At 33.5% G+C, this 21,574-nt stretch overlaps 2 protein-coding genes across 2 annotated transcripts in view; one reads left to right on the top strand and one right to left on the bottom strand.

Moving 5' to 3' along the window:
* The first annotated feature begins 608 nt into the window (after positions 1–608).
* On the top strand, positions 609–1,486 carry LOC132724584 (zinc finger BED domain-containing protein 4-like). The gene is made up of 2 exons (XM_060709460.1): positions 609–903; positions 1,088–1,486. The coding sequence occupies exons 1-2, from the start codon at positions 631–633 to the stop codon at positions 1,286–1,288; spliced, it is 474 nt and encodes a 157-aa protein (XP_060565443.1). The 5' UTR covers positions 609–630; the 3' UTR covers positions 1,289–1,486.
* A 2,709-nt stretch (positions 1,487–4,195) lies between these two features.
* LOC132724585 (PCNA-interacting partner-like) overlaps positions 4,196–21,574 on the bottom strand; it is a 37,526-nt gene continuing 20,147 nt past the window's right edge. Inside the window, exons 9-12 of the mRNA XM_060709461.1 lie at positions 19,357–19,529; positions 15,279–15,372; positions 13,057–13,175; positions 4,196–5,432 (exon numbers count right to left, since the gene is read on the bottom strand). Coding sequence (XP_060565444.1) covers positions 5,087–5,432; positions 13,057–13,175; positions 15,279–15,372; positions 19,357–19,529 — 732 coding nt within the window. The 3' untranslated portion in view covers positions 4,196–5,086. The remainder of the gene's footprint in view (positions 5,433–13,056; positions 13,176–15,278; positions 15,373–19,356; positions 19,530–21,574) is intronic.

Genomic DNA, 21,574 nt, shown 5'->3' with positions numbered 1-21,574 from the left:
TTGAATGGTATGAAAACAGGGTCAAAGTAGTACTATTGTCTATTTTGTTACGGTATGATTTCCTTTAAATAAGCCTGAATAAACTGTGTTTTAGAAATATACATGATGCCTTCGGTGTCCCATTAAGTCTCGTGGACGGGAAATACAAAAAGCTTTATCAAAGTCAGCCATTATTGTTAACGATGTAAGAAGATCAACAACAGCCTCAGATATATTAGAAGGAGAGCAAAGACTTCAAACAGCCACAGTTACAAGATGGAACAGCCAGTTAAAGATGATACGGTCTGTTCTTAATGTAGATCAAGATAAGTTAGACAAAATAAACATACCAACAAAACTCACTCAATTTGAAAGAAAGTTGTTGAATGAACTGTGTCAAGTTCTAGAGCCCTTTGAATCTGCCTCATTCCTTGTGCAAAAAGAGAAATCAGTGTCTGCTAGCTTGGCTATACCCACAACTTTACAACTTAAGCATGGACTAGAAAATGTGAAGGGTGGAAAGACAGATTCATAAGAGAAAATAACTGGAAAGCCTGAAAGACAAACAGTTAGCTTCATAGAAAGCTTAGAAAAATCAATCAATTCTCGATTAGCTAATTATGAAAAAAAGACGAATATAACTTAGCAACAATGTTAGATCCAAGATTCAAACTGGACTGGTGTGAACCTGACAACTACCAGAAGTTTGAAGAAATGTTGTTGTTAGATGTTCAACAGGAACAGAAAAGTAGTGAAACGGTAATTGAAGACATTTCTCCACCTAGAAAAATTGCCAAGAGGGAGAATTTCTTTAGCTTTATGGAGACTAGTAGTCCAGCACGCAAACGCCACCAATCAGGACCAGGAAAGATCATTACAGAAGTGGAGGCTTATCTCAATGAACCATGCATCTATAAAGATGAAGTAAGTTTTTTAATATGTATATAAATGTATGAGTAATTATTGAATTATGTTACTAGTATTGGAAGATAAGATTATTGCACATAAAACATCAAATTTAAGTATCTATCATTCATCTATTTATAGGAAAAGAGTAAAATTATGAAGCTTTATAATGAGAACTATGATACAATTTTCTTTGTTTCAGGACGCATTGAACTACTGGTCAAGAAATAGCATTTCTAGCCCAATCTTATCCATACTGGCAGAAAAGTATTTATCAATACCATGTACATCTGCACTTGTAGAGAGGCTGTTTTCAGTGGCTGGAAATATATTTTGCCCAAGAAGAGCTACTATGAATGACAAAACATTTCAAAATCTTATTATGATTAAATGTAATCAATGAACATTCACTTCACTGAAGTGTACACATGTGAAATACTTGTTAAAAAAATAATCAGTAAAATATGTAAAAATACATGATTATTTCATTTTTGATTGACAGTGTGTAATCATTCATACTATAAAAGTACTGGTACTGGTACTTAATTACTTCCTAAAAAAAAGTACTGGTACTGCAGTACCAAGCTAAAATCTAGTACTGGTACTGCATAACTTGGCAAGTACTGGTACTTAAGTACTACACCCTAAGGACTAATGCAGCTCTGGTCATGATGTACATTTGTAATTGAATATCACTTTATCATCCATTCGGTGACTTTCACGAAGGTGTCACATAGGATTTGTCTGTATTTTAAATATATTTTAGGAAGTATCCCCGAATATGAATTATTGTATACATACATTTTTTGACTGAATGGTATGAAAATGGGTCAAAGTAGTGCTACTGTTTTTGTTTGTTACATTATGATTTCTTGAACCTAGTCTGCATGAAATGCTTTTGAAAATAACGAAAGAAGACATCGGTGTCCCACTGCGTACCGTTCCAGTAGTCCTCTGTTACCAGATATTGTGGGGATTGCGCTCAATGTGCTTCATCAAAACATGTTTCAATTAGTAATGGGAAATATTGGAAAATGCAGATGTAAATATGGCACAATTGTATCAATTTTCTGCAGAAAAGGGGCTAAATTCACTGCGAGAAAATTGATGATCACCAAACTTTGTCTGTAGCATTCTTTGGTAGTTTTTTATCAAGGTTGCTCATATTAATTTGATTGGCCCCTTTAAGGAGTCTCTAGAGCTAAAAATAGTTAAACCTTAAAACGTCTTCTTCTATAGAACTAATTGATGAATGATCACCAAATTTTGTCTGTAGCATTCTTAGGTAGTCTTTTATCAAGTTTTCTCATATTAATTTGATTGGCCACTTTTAGGGGCCGCAAAAGCTAAAAATAGAAATACTTTTAAATGTCTATTTCTACAGAACTAATTGATGGATGATCACCAAACTTTGTAGCATTCTCAGGTACGCTTTTATCAAATTTGCTCATATTAATTTGACTGGCCCCTTTTAGGGGCCACTAAAGCCAAAAATAGAAAAAACCTTTGAACATCATTTCCTACTGAAATAATTGATAGATGATCACCAAACTTTGTAGCATTATAAGGTAGTCTTTTATCAAGTTTGCTGATATTAATTTGATTGAATCAAATTTAATATCAGAAAATATTGACAATGGATAATTTCCAACACTGAAAAGCAGTTGTTTCTGGGTGAGCGACTTAGGGCCATCTTGTTATGTTAGGACAGACATAAATTCAACTAGTAGATATATTCTATTTGGCAATGCTGCTTTCATTTCCATGTTAAATTTCTTCACCAAATGTCTGACTCTTTTTTAAATTTTTTTTTAGAGGGGGGGAGGGGGGGGGGGGACTTGGCTGGTAGGGGGCAAATCTAGAAATAAAGTTAACATAGATAAAACTCACAAACTATGTTCAAATATTTATTTAAAATAAGGATGTACATACATAAATGAGACAAACACCTACAAAGTGATACTTTTAAATACTTGATAAAAGACACATATTAAAACATTAATCAATAAAACTATGACATCAATGTTTATTTTAGAATTCAATAAACTCTACATATGGTATTTTCATTTATGATGGGAAAATTGTCAAAAAAATGATAACACATATGTATTTCAGATTTTCTATCTCAAATTTTCTATTTATTACAAGAAATTGATTATGCAAATATCTCAGATTTTCTATTTATGACAAGAAAATGATCACAAAATTTCTATTTATGACAAGAAATTGATTATGCAAATATCTCAGACTTTCTATTTATGACAAGAAAATGATTACACAAAAATTTCATAATTGCTATTTATGACAAGAAAATAATTACATTAACAACTTAAGATTTTCCATTTATGACAAGAAAATAATTACACAAATATCTCAGATTTTCTTTTAATGACAAGAAAATGATCACACAAATATCTCTGATTTTATATTTATGACAAGAAAATGATTTAAAAAGATTATTATGTAATAAACCTTAAATTCTCTTTCTTTGCCAACCTCTGCAGGGAATACAAAATACAATTGAAAAGTAAATGAATGACTTTGGATAGAGTATCACAGATTTCACAATTTTCCTATCCTTTCACCCTTTAACCCAAATACAAAGGAATACAGTGGAACCATACTTATATCATCTTTCAACACTACAAACAGGGCAAATATTGCATAAAAAAATCAGCTGTAAACAGTTCAACACCTAGGAGTACATTTACTATACGTGACCACGTCAGCTCACAACCTTGAAGTGACAATGACCCAACAATTTAAACCACTACAGTTTAAGAGTACAGTGAAGATAAACAACAAAAAACTAAGTAGGTCATAATTCACAATAAACCTTTGACAGTCGTACAATTTGATTTGACATCGTTATTACCAACAGTGTCGTAATCTCTAAAAAGATGGCAAAATATAAAATACTTGAATTAATTAACATTAAATTATACTGATTATTCACTGTAGTGCATTTTGGTGACATTGTTCAGATCTTATATGTGAAGACAAATAGCGCCTTGTCTTTTTACGACATGAAAATCTATTTTTAGTACTACGGCAGTCAAAACAGGATATAGCTAGTTTTATTTGACCATTAACCTCAAGAATTTCTTTTCTTAAATCGACTTTTCCAGCTTTTCGTTTTTGGAACTGCACATCATCAATTTTAGAATCTATTATCATTTCATAGGCATATTTACTAGCCTAGTTTCTCTTTTTTAAATTTATGTATCTTTTGATCCAGTTACTTTATGTAAATCTTTCGACAATTGTATGTGCTATTTAAAACAATTACCTCTATATTTTATTGTGTATTTTATTGTACAAAACAGCAATAAACAACTTATCTTATTATATAACATTTCTTTTACGCGCCAAATGTTGCATCTACTGATATAGAACTCTGTTTGGTACATTTTCGTCATTTCCTTTGTTATTTATCAATTGATGAAGCTTATTTTTTAAGTGAAACAAGTTTTTGATAAATTGTGTTGGTTTTTGACCTTTTTATCCTATGGACATATGGATGAAATTCTGAAGTCAGCTTAAGTCAGCTAACAGTATATAATAGGCCCTGGTCAGACTGCACAGACTTAAAGGTTGAAATGGGTCTTTAATTCAATATTGTTAGCTATGTGTTTAATAACAGTAAAACTAAGTTATCCTAAGATGTAAAAAATGCATAACAAAACAAAACGTACCTGTAAATTTGACTAAAATTATAAACATATGTACAAAAATGATCAATATACAAGAATAAATTAAAGATTTTATAATAATATCCAGAATAAATAATATCACTATAATAAATGCTAAAATAACTGGCATGAAATATAAAATTAAAAACACACACAAAAAAATCAAATTACCATCACTTATATTTAAACCCAATTTTTGAAAATATTTTAAAACTTTAAAAAAAAATTGAAACATATAAGAAAACTTCTTGAAAAGTTTTTTAGCGAAAACACATTTTATGAATTGTGACTCAGTCCTGGAAATAGGTAGAACTGATTTCACAGGATGGAATACAGAAGAGCTTAAACCAATTATCTTCAGATTAAAAAGGAGATATCTACAAAGCCACCTCTCTTGTTACAGGAATTACATGCTTTTCTAAGCAGAAGTAGTGCATTGGAGAGAAAAAAGAAAAATCAAATTTAAAAATCAGACATTACATATTAATGACTAGCAAAATTCATCATAATTACACCCTGAAAAATTTGGCCAATGACTGTTGACCTTTGACCTGAGGTAGCAACTTCCTTCTACATGACTTGGACTGGTCCTGCTTTTTTCTCTTCTCTGGTTGACTAGACTGGTTCCCATCTTGTAACTGTCTCTTCTTAGACTGCTTCTCATGTTGTTTTTTGTTGTTTTGTTTTGTGTTTTCCTGATTGGTTGACACCGTTTTTTCATTTTCTGAGCTTTTTGAGCTGGTAGGAACAAGAACTGGATCAGTTTCTGTAAGATTTTCCTGATCAAGTATGGTTTCCAAAACTTTTGCTGCTTCCCCTGAGCTAAACTTGTTTCCTGCGTGTACAATTGTTTTACTGAAATAAAGGAAATTCAATAGGCTGAATTATAATATGATTTATTCATTATAATACTAAACATAATAGATAAACTTATTTAGGTTTTGTTTGGTTTTACAGTAGACCAACACAATTTAGGTCATAGGGCGTCAAAACAGGAAAGATGATTTTCGCTTATCTTGAGTGTTAAAAACAGCATGGGTCAAAACCACCCCACCTGCTGTAGCAAGGAGATGCATAGACTCAAGTAATTCATATCCATTTTGTTGCCTATTACAACCATACAAGGATAAATTGTGGCTGCAATTTTAATGCCTCAACCCCTCAGTCACAAGGGAACAAAAAATAATTTATGAATTATACACAAACCTAAAAAATATTTATTGGAATAGTAATATTTCATTTAATGTGTTAAGTACAGAAATAAACAAAAAAAATTAAACTTCTAATGACGGGAACACCTTGAAAGGACAATATCCTATGATCTAGGTTACTAAGTACTTTTATATATAATTATATGTATCACCTTGAATACAATTATCTAGACCAGCTGTTAGTTATAATGACATGTGAAAACATAAACACTGATGTCAATTTAAGCAAATATTGTATCTACGCATTTACGTCAGGTAAATTGATCGGATGAATTCTAAAATAGAAATGAAACTATAATTATTAACCTTTATCCCATCTAATAAATGTAACAGTCCTATACTATAACGAGTTTATGTTTGCAAGCTTTAAAAACACTGACAAGAAAAACTTGCATTAATTCAAGCTAGCATATAGCAGTTACAATCAACAAAAGTTATCTTATATGTGTAAAAACTAAAAAGATGCCATAGGCACCTCTGCACAGGTGTTAAGTGCATTGATTGGTCACTTATATCGACCAATCAATGTGCCAAAACCTGTAGGCCTCTGTGGAAGAGTGGCCTCAAATCACAGCTGTGGGTTTGAATCCCATCAGGGATTTTGGATTCTTGTGTCTCAAATAAATTTTCAGCCAGCATATGGAAAGGCAGTGGTTATACACAGGTGCCACAGCTTGTGTCTAAAATAATGCACAGAGGGGCATCTGGGGTCATCCTCCAGCAGTCACCATACGATTCTTGAAAATGTCAGTATGACTTAAAAAGCAAACGTTACCTTTACTAAAGAAGTATATTTCCATAAAACACATTTAGTGCTAACATGCATTATGAATATTTATGCATCCTATAAACTCTTTATAACATTTAATAATAAAAACTTTGAGTCCTCATATCAAGGCATGCAGCTTTAACTCGTACCATGCTAGTAAATATCTTGAACTTGTTCATCTGTCAATATAGACAAAATTATTTTAGGGGAATATCTCAAAATAAGTACTGATTAATAAGCGAAGTGCAGTCTTTGATGAAGTGGCATGGATGTGGCAGCTGATCTTGGTCTGCACTGGTCACATGGGTACATTCAGTGGAAGCTAGTTCAGGTTATTCAAATCAAGGATATATACAAAATTTGAAGGTAAGCATAGTTCTATACTGGGGGCATAAGAAAATCAATATGCACTTCAATCGTAACCATGGCCCTCCCATCCCCAGGGAAAAACAGGCAATTTGATATTTCAAACTACTGGTAATACAATAAATTAAATTAACTGAGGCGTCACCCTGTTAAGATAGTCAAATAGTTAATTCCATGCTTTAAGCTCCTTCTACCCACCCCTACAACCACAAAGTTGACAAAACATAATTTCTACCCAGCAGATTATTTTTAGTAAAAAAAACCCAAAAAAACAATCATATTGATTTCACAGTACATGGTGTGTGTCATAGATGGAAAGTTAAAACATAGATTCCACAAGGGGGGTGTGGTTTAACAACTGACTGAAGCATTATCACCTCTTCAATATTTTCTCAATGGGCAAAGTTACAATTTCATCTATATGCCTTAAAAGATAATTTATGTGTCATACTTGAAACATAATTAAATTGTAATGAATGCTGACGCTATAATGAAAGCATTCTTGCATTCTTGGCAATTTATGTAATAATATATATCGTAATTTATTTTCAAAAACAAAACTGAGACACTGAACTGTCATAAATAAAGCGTATTTTCATCTGATTTGAGTAATATGAGAATTTAACTACAAAAACATGCATCCGTTTGCATTTTAAGTGCCTTTACTGTCTGCTTTAAAGGTTCTAAAACTTATTTACGATAATAGATCATGACGGTGTATTATTTATCAATTAACCACATCGATACATCAACCTGTTTTTTAATTGCATCTTTTTCAGCTTGACATAAAATCTAACTACTTTTCAAACATTCATGAAGGTATCCCAATCTGTCTTGCATTATCAGATGTTATAATCAGCCAAAATTAGAAAGGAGTTTAAAAGTTGAAAACAAGACGGCCTTGGATTGATCATCTTTTCTACTTGACATAAAATCTAACAATTTTAAACAAGTTGAAAACTAGAGGACCAAAGTGGCCCCAGATCGCTCATCTGAGTTTCATTGCTAGGAAAGATTATAATACTTCAAAGCAGAAAAAAATCAATGGGTCATGGTAATTTTTTAACCTTGCTCATTACATAAAAGTGAACATATTTTTTTTATGCCAGAATGTACTTCATGGTTATTTACAAAAATCACAAAAAAAAAATGTGTATCAGAAGAAACAATGCAACAAGAGCACAGGATGTGGTGTTATGAACGCTCAAACAAAAATGGACATAACTTAAATAATATTGCTTTCATAATTATGCCCTTTGTCTTACAACTGCACCTTGTCATCATTAGATAGAATTCAAAGTTTAATAATGATACCTTTTGAAATTCTGGGCACCACTTAAGTTTTTGCAACAACGACAGCTTATCAATCATTATAGCTCGACATTTGTTCAAAACAGACAAGCTAAATATGTACGAACATTAACATAAATGAGCCGTGTCACGACAAAACCAACATAATGGGTTTGCGACCAGCATGGATCCAGACCAGCCTGCGCATCCGCGCAGTCTGGTCTGGATCCATGCTGTTCGCTATCAGTTTCTCTACTTGTTATAGGGTTTGTAAGCGAACAGCATGGATCTTGATCAGACTGCGCGGATGCGCAGGCTGGTCTGGATCCATGCTGGTCGCAAACCCATTATGTTGGTTTTGTCGTGACGCGGCTCAAATGTGTATTGGGTTTAATATACACAATCAGTTGTTATAAAATGATTAAACCTTCTAAATCATCAATCTTCATTATGTTTTTACCCTTAAAATATGTAAAATTTGTTGTTTTTGTAGGAATATAAAAACCTTGATTAATGTGTGAACAAGCCTTAAAATAACCTTGTCTACACCTTACTGGTATTTATTTATCTGAACCCTGTCACTTATTTTCATTTCCTACCTTTTTTTTCATTTTATATTAAAACTAGGTACACTTTACTGGACAAAAAATTGACCTAGTACATGTAAATCTATAACTATGATCTATTATGTATGCAATTATCAGTTATGTATTACATACCAATTAATTTGGTGTACTTGTAGTACCTGGGTGGGTCTCTAGTACTTGTATGCTGTGTCAAGGGTGTATAAATGTAACATGGTGCTTTTTATTTTAGATGGGTGTTGCACTAATAATTGAACATAGGCGGAAATCAGTTTCTAAAGGTGGTTAAGTCTGATGTAAGTTTGACGTGGCAGGCCTTCAGTTTTTAAAATTTTTTAGACACCATTTTCCTGAATACTAATATGCTCATTAGCAAACTCTGTGCACCCGTTACACTACAGCCAGTAACCATAGCCTTCACAACCATCACATGATGATGGTCTTATCACATGATTGTGTCAAGATGGCGAATTATTAGTAACACCAAAAAAATCATTGAACAATTATTGTTTTATCTGTAATTATAAATAAACAGCAACATTATTACCTGAGCTCTGGTGTCAAGTCTGTTGAAATGATTGAAAAAAAAATAATAAAAAAAATTTTAAGTGTATAATTGAAATTATTAATTACTTGAATGATTTTTCTTTCGAAAGAGTCCATTGTTTTGGAAATAAACGGTGCGATAACAAAAATTATTTTCATTATATTTATATTTCTGAAATTATTTTTCATTTTAGTTCACATCTAACACTTAACAATCTTAAAACATTAGCAAAACTGTGTTTACTTTTTTCAAATAAGTATCAAATTTGAAAAAGTCATATCATCAAAAATCTTGAAAAAAATGTTGTGACGGCAGAGATCTAATCCTGTAAGGGGAGATCACTGAGTGGGTGATTGGCTCATTAGGTTAAAAAAGTTCTGACAAATATAGTTTTTTTTTTTAATGTTTTCTTTTTGAATATACAGTGCACCTTCTGAAGCGATGTCCATCTTTTACATCAACAGTATAATTTTTCTTGAAAGTAATACTTCAAAATAAATGAGCCCCGTCACGACAAAACCAACGCAATGCGTTTGCGACCAGCATGGATCCAGACCAGTCTGCGCATCCGCGCAGTCTGATCAGGATCCATGCTGTTCGCTTACCAACTCTATTACAAGCAGAGAAACTGATAGCGAACAACATGGATCCTGATCAGACTGGGCGGATGCGCAGGCTGGTCTGGATCCATGCTGGTCGCAAACGCACTATGTTGGTTTTGTCGTGACGCGGCTCAAATTAAACATCTCCAAAGCAACATCGCTCAGGAGCAACCAAAATCTTTGTCTCAAAAAAGTTGCTACTCTACATACATTGTACTGAGTACTTGATATAGTATTTCAGTGCCTTCAGTAATTACTCACTAAGTCAGGGGCCATTACTCTTACATTTCTGACATTTTCCATTCATTTGGCCATAAAAAGCAGTCTATTGAACGCTTTACTTTTAACTGTCAGGGGCCACAACTCTGGGATGACTGGACCGATATATCTGAAACCCAACAGTCAAGAAACAAAAATCTTATACAGAGAACATTAAATGTTAAGCATCTCAGCTTTTCAAGTCCTAATCTGTTTCTATGCTATGTTTAGCTCTAATATAACAAGCATTAAATGCCAAAGTTGCAATCACACATGCATATCTTATTTGTTTACACAATGTAATCTAAAAAAAACACACCTAAAAATCTTAAAAAATATATACATCATTCAAACATTAACCTTTTCAGTAAATATTTAATTTTTCCCAAAATGACAATCATTTACAATTGATGTCTGCCTAAAACCATTTTACCGCAATTTTTTTTCCAAACAAATCTAGAAACGGCAGAGACGAATGATCTTTTGATATTTACATATGTTAATTAAACTTTTGAAAAGAAACAACATAATGGTATATCAAAGGCAGATAATAAAGGTGTGTGGTCATAAATTTAACATAAATATCAATAATGACATTCAAGCGTATGCAGAATATTTCATTGTTGTATCGAGACTTCCGAGGAAAAACAATGTTCGCATATCGAAGTTGTCAACCTTGAAAAGGTCGACGTTATCTCATTATGACAAAGATAAATCTTAATAGAAAATCATTGTGTGCAGCGTTTGATGACAAACTGATGTAACTTGTATGAAATAACGATAAAGATGCAACAATTTTGCACTAACTTGCAATTATTCAAAATCCAGTATTGACCAGTACAGGCAATTTCTTTTTTTCAAAAATAAAAAAGCTTTTGTGAAGTTGTGAACCAACTGCATTAAAAATCAACTTTTCCTGTAAAGCACCGAGTTTTCTGTAACGGAAGTTTCGAACACTATCGTTAAAGGAAGTTAAAACGCAGTAAATATTTAACACAAGGAAGAACTCGTAACCATGACATTTTTATTCTAAACATCACAATGAAAATATAATAAGCTGCATTCAAACAATATGTAATTGAATAGAATGAAGGATATAGACAAGGGAATGACACAGAAAAGAATGAGTGCCATTGATAAAGTCATTTTAAACTAAAATAGAACGAAAGTACTCCAGTAAATCATGCCGATGTAAATAAAGTTCATATTTCTCTTTAATCAGCACATGGTTAAAATAGCTGTGGACCAATAAATTTAGTTGTCTTGCCTGTTTTGACAATTCCATTATGAATTTATACAAGTTAATTTAAATAAAGGTCAATGATGAAGAGATTTATATGAGACCTACACCCACGAGTATACAAAATTATCTCAATCTTGCTGAATAAAAAAATCGGTCACAATTTCCGAAAATATCTCTGGATAACTTTTATCCTTCCTCTTACACATACATGCCATAACGTCCCGGATGCCCGGGATTGTCCCGGAAATCGGATGTCTGTCCCGGAGATGTCCCGGGCATCAATTTGATCCCGGAAAAAAAAATCATGACTATTTTGCAAAATTTTTATAAATTTTCTTAAATCAAATCTCGCACATTTCACCTCTCGATCGTAAAACATATTCTGACCTGGTACACATAATACACAGGAACGTTGACACTTACAAGTTTACAATATACAGCCCCCCAATTATCGACTGTTGATTCCCCTCGGCAATAGCTTTCTTCATGCATCGGCAATTAACATTCTCTGTTGAATTCGGCAGCGTTTAATGGGCGGGTTAATTAATGGTTTACGGCCCTTAACCATAATCGTTAATCCCCGATAATCATTAATTTTTAGATCAATCGCTAACTTGCCGAAAGTCTAATTATTACAATGTAAATATATCTATCAAATAAAAAATTAAAGGTGTCAAATAAATCACCTTGCTGTGTTTGTTTTTATGACTGGAAGAATTGCATTTCGTGACATGTAGTAATTATCACGACTTTAAGATATAACGGGTGAACAACATGGCTGCGCCCATTCACCGGGTTTATAATAAATAATAACTTACAACTTACTTGCTTTTAGGGAATAATAAATGAAATAAAGAAATACTATAAAATGATAATTATGTCGACCTAAAAGACTACTTATAAAACTAGTAAGTTAACTGTTTATCATTAAAATTCAGGAGAAAGTCGTCCTAATTAATAACGTTATACGATTGACACCCCCCCTTTTCCACAACTGCCTACAAATCCATTATTGCCGCGATGAAAAGTGTCCCGGAAAGCTGTCCAAAAATTATGGCATGTATGTCTTACATTATGTGTAAATAACATGTTGAGCAGACCAGGAACCATTGCCTAAATACTGTGAATGAAACAAGTAAGCTACTGTCTACCCTTTAACACTTAAACTTCAGGAATCAGAAGTAATAAGTGCTACCAGTATAAAGCCAGGCCAGCGTGGACATTCAAGCAGTCCCAGAATAAAAGGTCAATGATTTACCATTAGCCTATTGATGCAATTTACTACCCATATACCTGTTCTTTTCTTTTTAGGTTTTAAGTCAGACTGACAGTTTAAAGGTCATATGGTGTCTTTCAAACTATATAAGTGGAGGAAGACCTCAGGTCAGGTGCCCCTACAAGCATTATTTTTGGCACAAGCAAGCACCTGATTAGAAAAACCAACATACCCTAAGCTAGATGGATAGCTTTCTCACATGACAGAATCCAAAGTCCCTGACAGGATTCGAACCCTACAGCTTTGAGTGTCAAATGGTCTCAAGTCAACAACCTTATCCACTTGGTCATGGACAACCCTAAACCAAAATATCTTTTTTCTTTTTCCCCTTACCTTGGAATTACATAAACTTGAGATGCACTGAAAATATCTACATCTTTTTGCACATCTACATTGTGAACTGGATCTGCCCAATCATAAGTTGACTTGTACCTTTTGGCATATACAGGTGTCTGAAAATGAAGACAAAATATTAGTTGCAACTTTTAAGTTTCACTTATATTTGACAAAACAACAACCCCTTTTGTGCCAAAATGAGGCTGTAAACTTTGGCAAATTGAACCTTTCAGTGAGAGGGTTTCTTTACTGTCAGGCTGTCATATCATGAGGTATGACTACAAAAGCTGCAATGCAAACATTATCTGCTATCAATTACAAACATTTTTTGAAACTACAGTAACTCACACCAAGTGGACTCCTCTTTTTTACGGTCAAGCACTGTTGCTATAAAGTTTGGCAAAGGTAAATGAGACAGCAACAAGTTCCTTCTTTTCAGCTTGGAAATGAACAAAATGTTTTACAATCAAGCGACATAAATATATTTTATTTCTATGTGCTCAGTTATATTTATACCCCATTTGAACCAAATATTTTCAAAGCTTTAAATTCATTGTGTTCATACCACCAAAATAATTTACCAAAATCTTTCTCCACCAGCATAAGTTAGTGCTACCTTGATATAAAACACAACAAATTTAACTAGAACTGCCACTATCATGGCGTGAATACCCCCGCATACCACTTTGTCAGAATCAACAGTGGCCATTTAGAGCTCAAGGACAACCTCCCTGCCAAATCTGAGGTTACTAAGCCAGTGCATTGCTAAGTTATGTATTCTACATGCTTCAAATGTGAAAATGTCAAAATCAATACATTGCGGACAGGACATTCTTTAGCAATTGAGAAGAAAAGCTTTTTTTTGTCAAGGTCCCTGTGACCGTGACCTTTGACCCAGTGACCTCAAAATCAATAGGGGTCACCTTATAGTCATGATCAACATCCATACCAAATATGAAGACTGTGGGTCAAAGGAATCTTAAGTTAATGGGTGGACAAACTTTTTGAAGTCAAAGTCCCTATGACCTTGACCTTTGATCCAGTGACCTCAAAATCAAAAGGGGTCATCTACTAATCATGATCGACATCCATGTCAAATATGAAGACTGTGGGTCAAAGGAATCTAAAGTTATTGGGCAGACAAAGTTTTTAAAGTCAAAGTCCCTGTGACCTTGACCTTTGACCTGGTGACCTCAAAATCAATAGGGGTCATCTACTAATCATGACTAACCTCCATGCCAAATATGACGACTGTAGGTCAAAGGAATCTTAAGTTATTGGGCGGACAAGCTTTTTGAAGTCAAGGCCCCTGTGACCTTGACCTTTGACCTGGTGACCTCAAAATCAATAGGGGTCATCAACTAATCATGACTAACCTCCATGCCAAATATGAAGACTTAGGGTCAAATGAATCTTAAGTTATTGGGCGGACAAGCTTTTTGAAGTCAAGGCCCCTGTGACCTTGACCTTTGACCTAGTGACCTCAAAATCAATAGGGGTCATCTACTAATCATGACTAACCTCCATGCCAAATATGAAGACTGTGGGTCAAAGGAATCTTAAGTTATAGGGCGGAAATGAAAAAACCGACGGCCGGACGGACGGCTGGACAAGCTGATTCCAGTATACCCCCCTTACAACTTTGTTGTGCGGGGGTATAAAAAGAAATATTTTGGTTTTAATTGCAATAAGATTTTATAATCAAAGAAAAGTTGTGTGTTTGTCTTGTTGGATTTTAAGTAGCAAAATGTTGTAATATGATGACTTTCCATCTTTAGTGGTGAAGGAAGACCTCAGGTGCCCCTCAGTGCATAATTTCAGGCCCAAGTTAGCACCTGAGAAGAACCATCAACTTTCCATAAGCCACCTTGATAGCTTTCTCATATGAAATAATCCAAAGTCGCTAACGAGATTTGAACCCACAGCCATAAGGGAAAAATGGTTTGAAGTCAGCAACCTTACCCAGTGTCTATTCTAGGAGGAGCGATGGGGGGATTCACCCCTATTTTTGAGAATTCACCCCTATTTTTTGAGAGGAAGGGGAACAATTTTACATAGACACAGATGGAAAAAGATCAACAAATGTAATAAATTATCACTTTTCGATAAAATTACCCCCTGTTTTTCGAATCCTAGAATAGACACTGCCTTACCACATGGCCACTGAGGCCCAACAAAGAAATTTTGAAAATCTTGGGGAAATGAACAAGTGAAAGTACCTGTGCTTTGTTGGTGATGTTGAGAACACGTTCTGATAGTGACAGATTATATTTGTTACCAGGACTTGTCACCTCAAGTTCTTCTTCTGGTGATCTGAGATAAAAGAAAATATATATGTATATGGTCAACCTTTCTTCTTCTGTTGATCTGAGATAAGAAAATTTACATGTACATTTGTAAATGGCCAACCGTAGTTCTTCTGGTGACCAAGGTCAATATAATCATAGCAAAATATTGCACTTCTTTCAAACCAAACAAACCTTATATGAGCCGCGTCACGACAAAACCAACATAATAGGTTTGCGACCAGCATGGATCCAGACCAGCCTGCACATCCGCGCAGTCTGACCAGGATCCATGCTGTTCGCTTACCAACTCTATTACAAGTAGAGAAACTGATGGCGAACAGCATGGATCCTGATCAGACTGCGCGGATGCGCAGGCTGGTCTGGATCCATGCTGGTCGCAAACCCATTATGTTGGTTTTGTCATGACGTGGCTCATATATGTATAAACAAGTTACTAAATGCGGCAACAATAACTGACACAAGCAGATTTAACCTTTCATTTACAACAACAAAAATTTATGAGGAGACCAAAAGCAGATTGGATATTTCACCTCATTATAACAGACAAAAAAACCTGCAGGAAATTCTGTTTTATAAAATTATTCTCTTAATTATGTAAAGGGGGGGAAACAAACATTTACGGATATACAAATATAGTCGCCGATTGTAATGAACTTCTTGTCATAATGACAGCGGCAAATGGCAAAGTGTGTCGCTCCGTGTTAATTGGCAATAACTGTCCTTTTTATTTCAATAATTATAGATATTTATTTGAATACTACATTGTTGAAAACAGTTTACCACAGCAAGAGACAATAACCTCTAAGGATCTCTGAACATATATATGTATTCATGCAATCTGAAAAACAAGCCTGTTTAAACATCCGCATTCTCTTAATGTTCAAATCAAATTTTTGAAAAAAAAAGGTTCTGCCTAAGATAACAACTAATAAATATCCAGTAAAATAACCACAAAAACAAACACAATGCTCTTCAAATGCTATTAAAAGTAATAAAAACACCACTTCCATCACAGTTATCACCGCAAATTCTTGTGAATTCAGCAACATTATATAGAAGGAATAGTTTTTCTAATCACAAAATGTGGTTTCACTTCCTTTATGCAATAAATTTTTATTTCCTTGTATAGAGTTATAATGTTGAATAATTCATAGCAAAGAAATCTGAACTGATTTTTCATAAACAAATAAATATATATTCAAGATGCTTAACTTGTAAATGTGTCTGCTTTTCAACCCAGTGAACATGGGTTCAAGTCATATTAGAGCAAAACCATGCTTTTTTTTATCTGACACCTGTATTACGTGTTAATTACTTGAAATCACATTTTCATTGTAACCTTGACCTTGACCTAATGACCTCAAAATTAATTGGGGTCATCTACTGGCCACAGCCCATAGCAAGTAACATTAACCTAGGATTTATTTATCAGAAAGGGATTTTATAAAAGTGACTAACTTTGACCTTGACCTTTGACCTAATGTCCTCAAAATCAAAAGGGGTCATTAACTGGTCATGGGTTTTGAACCTACAAAGTAGACTGATTTCTTAACATAAGGTTGACTTAAGTTCTTTCCAATTGCTCTTTTCATGCATATTAAATTAAGGCACCCTGCTGTGACCTTGACCTTTGAGCATGAGACCTGAAGTTGATATGTTCAGCACATTGTCTTCTTATAATAGTCATGTGTATCAATTTATTGTATAAACCCATCACACAAGCAGAAATTATGGCCCAGACCCAAAGTATATACTTTTTTTGATCACACACACACATACAAGATCTTCTCCTGCTTGGTAATATGCTCCCCTACCCCATTTCATTGCAGGGCCATAAAAAAATGAAAAATTAAATTGTATTTCTCAAAAACCCTTCAAGCAGAATATAAAACAGTTCTGAAGTCTTCTTCTCCATAATTTCATCATCATCGGACACAGGAAATGCAAAATTAGTTTATTAATAAAAACTCACTGTCATTTTTACAGTGATATGAAATAATTAACTATCCCTGTTTAAATCTATTTTCTCCAGAATCATTTAACCAACATCATTATGTCGTAATTAAGTGCATGAATGTCATCATCAATTTCAACTTTTATAGCTCTCTCAAAATCTATACAGAATCTGCATACAGCGGCATTTGCATGTTCAATGATTAGAAAGTAAGTTTTGCGCACTGAAAGGACAGACAGATGGCGACAGACGACTGTTAATGTCATAAATTTACCATCAAATTTTAAATCATTAATATAACATCAATGTAATACACATGTAACGTAACCTATATTTCTCCTAACGAAGTCAGCTGAAACTGTTTATTTCTTTCCAAACAATGGAAGCTTTTGTGCGATTCTATAAATAGATTTAGGAGATACGTCTTTTTATTGTGCTAATGTTTTAATTTTGAAAGCTCGAAAAAGTACAAAATCAGGTTAGCCCAAAGCTACATACATGCAGTATAATACTGTATTACATCAAAATCCTTCAAACATTCATGGAATATCTATGTTATTAAGAGATTATGGAAGTATATAATTTTACTGAACTGCTGATTTAAGTTGTAAGATGGAGCATTTATTGTTATAGTGATTTGGTGTATTGAAAACTCGCTTCAACTCCCTGTAACATACAGTATGTAACAGTGTTGAAGGGAGTGATACTTATCATATGATGAAATACTAGCTTTGTAAAGTGGATGACCTTAGGTGCAAAAAACATATTTATGCACAGGCAATAATCTGAAGAAGTAAAACAAAAGCATTAACCTTTAATAAAACAGTAAGCTAGAAAAAGCTTCTAGTACTACGATAGTTTTACTATAAATAAACAGGTTTATATCACCATATAAAAAGCATGGTCACTCAAAAAGTTAACGAAAATCAGCATAATATATATGTATCAGTAATACATGTATCAGTCATGCTATATACAGTGCAACCTCCATAGGCTGGCCCCTCTGTACAGCAATAACCTCTTTATAGCAACCAATTCAATTTTTCCTACAGTGAGTCTTCAATCAAACCGGGTCTGCAATTTTCATGTAATTTTGTTGTGATTAATGCTTCCGAGGGATCACTTTGTTTCCAGATTTTCACGTTAGATTTTACCTTTGTGGAGTTTGTACTGTATATTATAAGCAATCTCTGTTCTGTTTCTTATAGGGACCATGTTTTTGTAAAACTGTGGTGGAATAAAGGTCAACTGAGTCAACCAACGAGAAAATCGGACAATTTATTCATGACATTTATAATTTGCCTCAACTTAATCTTGTTTACTCATAAACATTTTCTTTTCTTTGTTTTAGACAAGGAAGTGGTCTTCTCAGTATGATGGCATAGGTCATGTGACTAATGACGTAAAGGGGGGATAAAATGTCAGTGGCTCTACGTGGAAAGTTATAAGGCAGTAAATAAAAACTCCCACACTCAAATTTAAAATGCAAGTCCTGTGATGCTTTTTGTCTAAGTAATAGGTCAAAGATGATTATACTGCAACTGTAAAATGTCAATTCTTTGTTTGGAAAAGTGTCTGCCAAATCACTGATGGAAAAAATGTCTGCCAAATCACTGATTCAATGCATAATAATAGAAAAAAATTGGGCTGATGAGAACACCTGTGGGTTTCATGCAACACAAAAAATTATTTTTTTTACACAGCTCATTTGCAAATTACAAATCCATTCTTTATTTTTTATTCTATTTTTTGTGTGTGTGGGTTTTACATTGCACCAACACAACCATAAAAAAATTATCAAAGTACATATACCTATTTTGAATGTTAAATTGCTATACTTGGGGAAAAAATAACGCTTAATTAAGTATATAAAAAAAATCAGAAAAAAAGGGATAGAAAATTCCTTAAATTCTGAATAAATTCTAAAATCCAACTTTAATCCATGTCAACTCTTTCAGAATATGGGCCTAAATGACTGGTCTGCATTATTGCGTGTGTTTAGTAAACATCCTTTGTATGTAATTAAATTTCTACCTGAATTGTGAGATAACGGAAGGAAATCTGAGTGGCGTGCGCTGGCTCGAGTAAATGTCTGTCAGGTGATCCAGTGATGACATGTCATCATCTACCGTCGCAAGTTTATCTAACAGTTGACGCAGCGCTTTCCGAGCCCGTCGACTGGTTAGAGAACCTCCATTAGCTGCAGTCTGAAACATTTACATAACTGTCTCTAATTTTTTTTTTCATCAAATTTTCCATTTTTTTATATGACATATAATTGCTAAAATAAATATATCCAAGACACAATTAGCATATTTATTGGGGTCTGAACAATTTCATGATATTTCAAGAGAATTTAGTGAAATTATCACCTGAATGCAGTAAATGGTTAACTCCTACTGAATTGTATTGGGAATACCGACCCCTTACTGTACTAAGGTGACAAAATATTAAATCATCTATCCTACAATATTATTATTGGTTATTTTAAATTTACAACATTTTGTATCATTTCTGACTGCTTAATTGGTTCTTGTATTTAATATTATCTTTAATAATATCATGTAAAGTCATAATTGTTTCATGCTGATTTTGCATAAGTTCCATTTTACATTTGGGGAGGGAGTGGGGTTGTAAGAAGTGGAGGTTGGTGGGTGGGGTTGTGGGGAGGAAAAGGGTGAATGAGACCATATTTGGCCTTCAAAACAGAAAAATGATGGCCCTGATTAGGGCCATAAATATAAATACATCAATTTTATGTAATTCAAAAATTAAAGCTGCATGCCTCCAAATGTGCCCAAATATTTTAAGAAAATCAACCTTGAGCAAAATGTTCTTATATTTTAAAAAATGTAAAAATATTCACAATTCAAGAAATAACATTCATAATATGTAATAAATGACTGATATTAAAGTATTAAAGGGCTATTTTTGCATTATCCTTACCTAATTTTTAGTAATTTTCGTTGATTTTTTGGGCCGTTTGGAATGTGTAGATTACTTTCTTTGTTCAATAGATAATATTCTACTTTTAAATACATCTTAAACTTTTTTATGAATCTGAAGGCATGCTGCTTTAAACTGATACATAATATATGAATCTGGAGGCATGCTGCTTTAAACAAATACAAAACATATACAATGTATCTTACTTTAGCACATCTGTTTAAATAAATCAGTTACCAATATTTGTATATTTGTATATACACAGATGGTTCAGATGACTTTTTAATGGCAACTTTGTTTTCAATAATGAATAATTTGTATGCAGACAAAGATATCAACCAAGCAGTACTTTGCAATGAGAGCTGAAGGAAATAACGTTGTGCCCCTGACGGGGTTTGAACCAAAATCGCTAGCGATCTTACGAACTCTAAGACCTTTATGCAGTCTTACCAGGCTCTGAACTGCTGCCTACAGGTCTATAACTTTTGAATTAAAAAAATTTGCTAAAAATAAACCCCTTAACTTGCTTAATTTCTTCAATGTACTTGCCCAGATTCCTTTTTTGGAACTGTCCATTATTAATTTTAGGGGTATCAAGATAAAAATTTGAATTTAATTAACCAATATTACAGAGCCTGGCCAGACTGTATGGCTATGTAGGCTGGCCTGCTCTATACTGGGGGTGGGGGTTAAAGGCGGTTCAGGCAGGGTAAAAGTTTACAATGAACAATTCAAATCTAAAATTTATATATGTAATCCATTTCATAAATTCAGTCAGCTTAGGGTTTAACATAATCAGATGTCTTTCAATGTCAGCTGTGTTTTTGTCTACAAACATAATAAAATTAAAAATAAACCCAGTATAAATTCCCATTGTTAGTACTTAACGCACTTTTAAATTAATGACTTACATTGTATTTACAAGTGACTTACTCATAAACGTATAAATATGTCAAGAAACTGAACAGAATGAAATATCGTAGGGGCAAGGTCTTTGTCACAGACAACTAATTTCTATGAAATCTAGAATTTGTCATGTAAAAGTATGACAGGTTCTTAAAAAAAATAATAATGAAGATTATTTCACATGAGTGAAGTTTTACCTACTAACATAGTGACCGGGATAAACAGGTTGACAGTGATTAACGCTAGAAAAAAAACTAACAAAGTCATCTTTCACGTTTATACGCTTCTTACTTCCCTTGGTTGTAAAAATGAACAAATGAGGGCCGTCATTACCTCCCTTGATATTCATTTACGAGAATTTCAATATATGCAAGCTGAAGAATTTAAGTTACAATGAAAC

Source organism: Ruditapes philippinarum, unplaced genomic scaffold (assembly GCF_026571515.1).
Source record: "Ruditapes philippinarum isolate M1 unplaced genomic scaffold, ASM2657151v2 ctg2089_1_1_1_1, whole genome shotgun sequence".
Lineage (NCBI taxonomy): Eukaryota > Metazoa > Mollusca > Bivalvia > Venerida > Veneridae > Ruditapes > Ruditapes philippinarum.
Note: the sequence above shows the minus strand (reverse complement) of the source record. Positions and strands in the feature narration are given on the sequence as shown.